Consider the following 7500-nt stretch of genomic DNA (forward strand, 5'->3'; position numbering starts at 1 on the left):
AAAATCCTGAATCACCAACTCTCTCTCCCTCTGTTTGTATATGTGTGTGTGTGTGTGTGTGTGTGTGTGTGTGTGTGTGTGTGTGTGTGCAGAGGCTAAAGGAGCTGAAACAGAGAGAGTTTGCCCGTAACGTGGCCTCAAAGTCCTGGAAGGATGAGAGGAAGCAGGAGCGAGCGCTGAAACGCCTCTACCAGCTGGCCCAGTTCAGACAGCAGTCAGACAGGTACACACACACACACACACACACACACACACACACACACACACATTTTAACTACTTTATTTATGTCCACAATTCATAATAAATGTACATAAGGACATAAATATTACAGATACAGAACATTGCTAAGGCATGATCCACCAATGATGTCTGATGACAATCTCAAACAGCAGATTTATGGATACACACAACACCTTCTTCTCCATATATGGCGACTTCCAATAATGGAGGATATTGAGCAGCATTTGGCAATTTGCTTTGCCCTTGCTTTTGTAAAACCAACTATCCTAAGACCCCTAATGACAAGCCTATGCACGTGGCCCAGGCTGCCAAAGATAAGTACCAGATATTGACATTTGTAGCCAAGGCCAGTTATTTGCTGTACAAGAGGGTGGTATTTTACTAGCTAAGTAAGCCTCCTCTGGACATGAATCAAAACAGCAACCTACTTCCAGGATGAACACATCCCTATCGTGCTCATCAATGATTATAATATCAGGCCTGGTGGCATTTAAATCAGAGAACGCAGACATTGTAGAACACCTGGAAAACATTTGTTGTCTAACAACACAATTTACATGTATTGACACATTTGGAGAAAATAAGGATGATAAGTGTCCAGCAGAGGTGGAAAGTAACGAAATACATTTACTCACGTTACTGTATTGAGTAGTTTTTCTGTGTATTTTGTATTTTTTAAGTAGTTTATAAAATCGGTATTTTAAATCTTACTTGATTACATTTTGAGTGAAGTATTGTACTTCGCTACATCAAAAATCCCATCTGTTACTTGAGTAAAAAAAAAAGTTAAGACTAACGAAAACAGAAAGGGAGAGAAAAGAAATCGCGCCCTAAACCACCAGTCTAGTGATAATGATCAGCATGTAGCCTACAACAGGACATGAATCAAGCTGACGCCATGCAGTCTTTCTGAAAGTGATGGAGATGGTGCTGGATCACGAGATGCATCAGATTACATGTGTAGCCTAAGCTATGAAAGTGTAGGCTATTTTCCGCTATTTCAATGGGTTGTCTCAGTTCGTTTTAACACTAATGATTGCGAATATATTCAAGCAAACACCATGGGATTTCGTGTTTTGACATTTGTGCTCACCTTTCTTTGGTAAGAAGATTATTAGCAGTTGTTTCCCCTCATTTTGATGTCTCTCTTTTTCCTGTTTTGGCCTTTGTTTTTGGTAACCTGACTTGGCTTTCTTGGAGAAAGACATTGCACCAGCAGCACAACAATTAGCGGTCTACTATTAGCGATGCTCAACTAATAAACTAAAGATAGACTATCTTATGAATTGTGCAGGCGGACTAAACCATTTAGCTCTTTAGCAAGGGAGAGTGAGAGTGACCTAGACAGTTTTCACTATGTTTTGTATACAAAATCCAGTCAGTCAAACTTTAAATTTCGTCTGACATTCATTTTGACATTTAATTTGGAAGTTAAAATGTTCAGGTAAAATAAATATATGGTGGAAATAAGTATTGAATGCTTACTTTTTTTTTTCAGTAATTAGCCTAAACTTCCAGTGAGTCTATTCAAAACTTTCACCACACATTATATTAACACACATATAACAAATCCAAACATGAGAGTTATGTGTAATAAAGTGGAATGAAAAAGTATTGAACGTGCCTACTGAAATTTCTTAAATACTTTGTGGGAAAGCCTTTGTTTGTAATGACAGCTTCAAGACATTTCCTGTATGACAAAACTTATTAGTCGCAGTATCAGGTATGATTTTGGCCCATTGTTCTAAACAGATTCCAGGGGTCCCTCTTGTGAATCCTGATCTTTATTACTTCCAGAACTGTTTAATTGAATTGGCTGCCTTCAATTCTTTCTGGAGCTTTCTCCGAGTGGTCCTTAGCCCTTGGAATTGACTATCCTTCTGACTCCCTGGTCAGAAATATTGCGAGGAGATCCTGTGCATGCCGGTTGATGATGCAGTGATGTTCCTTCCATTTGCAGATAATGGCTCCCATGCTGCTTACTGGAAGATTCTGAAGTTTTGAAATGCATCTGTAACCAGTTTCATTGATATGTTTTGCAACAATAAGGTTGCAAAGGTCTTTGCGCTTCCCAAGGTCGAGAAAAAGGGAAGCACGGGCCATTTCTCTTACGGTGCTATCGTCATTGTTCAGCATGCTAAGCAAATGCGACAGCCTAGTGGCGATGTAAGTCCACTCAAAGTCTGGAACTCCTAGGCCCCCCTCTTGTCTGCTGTGATGAATGACATCGCGGGTTGTGTGACTGTTCAGACCGAGCCATCCTCTCACTGCCTTAACAGTTTTGTTGTTTAAGTCCTGCAAAACTTTTCTTGATATGTGCACATTGGCGAAGAAGTGTTGCACTTTTGATAGAGCTATCTGTCTGATTGCATCTATTTTCATAAGCAGTGGCAAGGGGGATTCGTCAATTTTTTGCAACCTTGTGGTGTATTCAGTAATTATGTCCTGTATTTGTTGGTCCCAGTCGCCAGCAACGTTAAATCTGTGTCCAAGATAAGTGTACGAATCATGTCTGGAATATACTCTTATTATTATTTTTCCATTAATTTTGAATTGTGGGTCACGGTCATAGATTTTGACCGGTACCACCTTTTTCCACCGCTCCTCCTCTCGTAAAGCACTGCACATTTAGACTCCTTTACTTCGAGACCCGACCACTCGAGGAAGGTGTCTGTCTTGCGTAGCATGTTATGTATGATGTTCTCCTGACGTGACGACATTTGCACATCGTCAGCGAATGCCTGAACGGGGTTTGGAGAGATGATTTCGGATGGAGCGCACTGACGCATCCAATCCAGCCACCGGTTGGCTAAAATGAAGTTCACTGCGCTCCAAGGGCAACCAGTTTTAATGCCAAGGCGCAAGGGTATTTGATCTGTGAGCTGGACTCCGCAAATGACCTGAATATACGAGCTTTTGTACACATGATTAACACACACACACACACACACACACACACACACACACACACACACACACACACACACACACACACACACATTCTCTCTCTTTAGACACTTAGACAACCTCTCTCACTTTACCAAACACTTCCACCTCCATGAGTGTTTCTTTCTTTCCTTTTTCTTTTTCTTTTTATCTCTTTCTTTCTTATCTCACACACACACACACACACACACACACACACACACACACACACACACCCTCTCTCAACAACCATTCCACCACTCTCACAGACAACTAACTCCCATTTTCTCTCCTCTCTCTCCCTGCAGTGAGAGGAAGCTCCCCGCAGTGACTCCCAGCACAGACGCCCCAGATGAGGCAGGACCCCGGCCCCACGCCCCCCCCTCTCCAGCCAGCCCCAGGATTGCCGCGCCCCCCCCCTCCGGCCAGCCACCGCCGCCGCAGAGTCGTCAGAGCCCCTCGTCGTCCGCCTCCGCCCCCCCCCACTCCCTGGGGAGGTCCAGCCGGCGTGCCCATCCCCACCTCCACCCCCACGTTGTCCCCCACGCCGTCCCCCGACGTGCGGGCATCTCGTTCTGCTTCTCCCGCCGCACCGTGCCCAAGCTGGACTCCTGCGCGTCCGTCTTCGCCGACGCGCCCGACGACGAGCAACAGAGGCCGGGCGGCGGCAGGAGGCCCGGGTTACGAGCCCTGCTGTCCCGCTCCCCGTCACCCTCCTCCTCCTCACCCTCCTCCTCTTCACCCTCCTCCTCCTCTTCCTCCTCGGGCCCCTTGATCCCACCCGGAAAACTCCCGGAGAATGTGGGAGTGAACGAGGCCAGGACACGGATCGAGGACGCAAGCGAGAGGGACGAGGCGGGAGAGAGAGACGGCTCGGCAAAGGCCCGGGTGCACGTCCTTCCGTATGCTAACGCCGACCCAGATGACCCCCTGCAGCACTCCGAGAAGCCCCGCTCAGGGTTCACTCAGACGTCCTTGACCCGCGCTCACATGTGCGGTCAAGGTCATGGCGAAGCAGCGTCATTACTGCGTGCACACACTCACCCCCACGACAAGCACACACCGCCTTCCCCCGAGCCGCGGGGAATGACCGCTGAGTCAGGGCACCGGCGGGAATCAGCTTGCCACAGCTCAGAGGAGGAGGAGGAGGAGGATGAGGAAGAGCAGGGTGAGCGAGCTGCGCAAACGGATGGCTCGTTTGTCAGCGTCCAGCGGAAAGACGGGGGCGCTTCTCTCAGGTGGCCCACAGAGCTGCTGCTCTACACACACACCGAGCCCCGTCTCCCCTACAGCTGCAACCCTCACCACGCTCAGGCACACACACACACCACGCACACACACCTCCTCCTGGACACACATGCACAAACTCACCACGGCGGCGACGCCATCCCCTATCTGACCCCAACTCAAGACGCCTCGTCGTACTGTGCGACAGCCGATCCGAGCGAAGAGACATCCTCACCCGAGGCCACCCCAGCGTCACACTCTCACGCAGGCTCCAGAACACCCGAGACAGTAGAGGACCAGGTGGTACCACACGTTCACACACGTCAAAAACAACGGGCAGACATCTCTGCCACACACACACTCACGCGCATCGAAGGGGCCCCGTTTGCATATAACACACACGCGTTGGTCGCAAGTGGCCAGAGCACATTGCCATGCGTTCGTACCAAGCATAGAAGCACAGCGGAGGAGGGGGAGACGGAATCAGGATGCCCAGAGACCCCAGACGTCGACCCTTTGGTGACAATGGCCCGGCCTGAGCAAGCAGCACTCCTGACCAGGTGCAAGCGACACAAGCGCAAACGGAAGACAGTCGCGGACGCGGACGCGGACATAAATGCAAAGCGGTCAGGCAGCGGAGAGGATCAGAGAGACCCAGAGGTCAGTCCTGTGCTGGGGGCAGACGAAGGACAAGAGAGACAGAAGTACGAGGGGAGGAGGAGGAGGAGGAGGAGGAGGAAGAGAGTCTTGGAGGAGAGAAGCTCCAGCCCGGTCGCCGTGGCGACGGCCGAGCGCAGCCTAAGGAGCGTGGTGGTGAAGTCGTTCTCCGCGCCGCCGAGCAAACGGAGGAGAAAACGTCGTGCGGTGAGAAGGATGACGGAAGCATTTGACCGGGAGCGATGGACGCCCTTCTCCCCTGATCCGCCCTCGCCATGCTCAGCCGCGAGCGCCGAGGACTACAGCTGGAGCTACGGCTTCTACGACATCTACGGACCAGATGACGGATACGAGGTGACGCCCCGAGACAGGCGCAGTTACGAGTCCAGGGACATCATGCTCTCCGACGAGGACGGAGAGAGACAGGAGCGCTTCGACGAATGGGACCACTTCCCGCCCCCAAGGGTCCTCTTCCGGCCCTCCTGGAGTCGAGGGAGTAGTCAGCCCCCCTCTTACATTTGTGTGCCCAGCTACAGCCCAATCCTCAGGCACTGCAGGGACAGTCCAGTCAGCGAAGGACCTTACAGATATACGACTACAGACAGCACTGGCCTCAGGTCGTTCAGAGACATCCTGAGTGACAAGGTGGACTACACCTACTGCTCAGACGTCCATCCCAAGGACAGCTGTAGCCACAGGAGAAGGACAAATCAGTCATTACATGACAGGGAGATGCCCAGATGCATTGTGGGCCGGTGTAACTGGCGAAGGGAGAGCGCGGAGTTGGATGAAGAGGAGGAGGGGGAAGAGAGCAGAAGGCTCAGCCTAGGGAGTTGGCTTGGCCACAGGGCGAGTCGAGAGAGGGACTACAGGAGTCCCAGGAGCCCGTGGGGAGGCAGGGGAGGGCCGTGGGCCTGCTGCCCCAGAGAGGTGAGCCTGGATCGGGGGCAAGAAGCTCGGCACAGCCCTGGCTCCACACGGAGCGGCAGCTTCTCCACCCTCACCAGCAACTCGGAGCTCGGCTCTGACTGGGGGGGCACTGGCCATCTGAGATCCAACAGAAGCACGCTGGCCACTCAGAACAAGCGGGCGGCGTCGTCACGGCGAGCACGTCCATCGGCACACAGAGACAAGCGCGTTGGCACCGCGCTGGCATCCGTGCTGGCATCCGTGCCCACGAGAGGTGTCACCACAGAGGGGGGCCGTCTGCTGGACAAACGCGCCCGCGGATTGGTCGGGAGGGATTTGACGAGAACGAGACGGCGCAGCATCGGCCTCGCCGTTGGCAGCGGAAGAAGAAGAGAAGTGTCCGGCGCAGCGGGCCGGCGAGCCACAGAGGATCTGCCCACACAGCCGCCCGTGCACGCCAGCGGGACAGCTGAGCCAGTGGGGGGGGCGGGGGGGCCCCCGGAGAGCGCAATCCTGGAAGGGACGAGAACAAACGGCGCTCGGCCGCCACCGCGCGACAAGCACGCAACCTCCCACGCGAGCACACGCACGCCGCTTAAGCACACTCCGGCGCCGCCGCTGATAGGGAAGCTTCCCGCCGCGAGGAGGAGAGCGCTCGGCACGCCGGCCAACCACAGAGTCAAGAGAGGCTTCCAGAAGGACCCGCTTCATGCCAGCGCAGGCGTAGGCGGCAGCAGCAGCCATCTCGCCGGCAGGGGAAGGGAAAGCGCCGAGCACCAGAAGAACGGGGGAGAGACTGTGATCAGCTCCCCGACAGACATGAGCCCTTTGCAGGCTCGTGCACGACCCACATCCCCCTCCACACCAGATGGAGCCACAGGCGAACATGCATCCTCCACCATCATTTCTTCTTCGCATCAGGAAAGCTATCCGTCCCATAAAGATGACATCGCGCCCACATCGGCGCAGTCAGACTGGGAGGACAGCAGGGTTCCCAGAGGCCCCACCCCTCCCCTGAGTGAGCAGCCAATCACGTTCAGCGCAGAGGAGATGGACAAGTACAGGCACCTGCAGCAGCAGGCCAGACAGCACATGCAGTTTCAGCTGCAGCGGCAAGAACACACAGTGGCCGTCGAGATGCTGGGACAAGTGCCCACTCCTATGCCCACCACTGCCCATGCCCTACCCATGCCCGCTGACATGCCCACCACTGCCCATGCCCTACCCCTGCCCGCTGACATGCCCACCACTGCCCATGCCCTACCCCTGCCCGCTGACATGCCCACCACTGCCCATGCCCTACCCGTGCCTCTCCACACTCCTCCACCCTCATCCTCCTGTTCCTCCGTCTTCCCAATCTCTCCGTCTTCATCCCTCCATCCTACCCCTACTGGTCAGCACCCGGCACTTGCGTCCCTCTGCCACCCCCCCTCGTCCAGCGCGTCGCCCTCCCCCATCCTCCTCCCCCCTCATCATCACCACTCCTCGTCTCCTCCTCCTCCTCCTCTCTGCTCTCATCCCCCTATTTCTCTCCCTCTCTC

At 53.5% G+C, this 7500-nt stretch overlaps 1 protein-coding gene across 1 annotated transcript in view; it reads left to right on the forward strand.

Annotated features, from left to right (window-relative positions):
* The window catches only part of LOC121721239 (G patch domain-containing protein 8), an 81856-nt gene that overhangs the window by 73674 nt on the left and 682 nt on the right, over positions 1 to 7500 (forward strand). The window contains exons 3-4 of the mRNA XM_042107990.1: positions 93 to 223; positions 3475 to 7500. The exon at positions 3475 to 7500 is cut by the window's right edge and continues 682 nt beyond it. Of these exons, the coding sequence (XP_041963924.1) occupies positions 93 to 223; positions 3475 to 7500 (4157 nt within the window). The remainder of the gene's footprint in view (positions 1 to 92; positions 224 to 3474) is intronic.

The sequence above is a fragment of the Alosa sapidissima genome, chromosome 10 (assembly GCF_018492685.1).
Source record: "Alosa sapidissima isolate fAloSap1 chromosome 10, fAloSap1.pri, whole genome shotgun sequence".
Classification (NCBI taxonomy): domain Eukaryota; kingdom Metazoa; phylum Chordata; class Actinopteri; order Clupeiformes; family Clupeidae; genus Alosa; species Alosa sapidissima.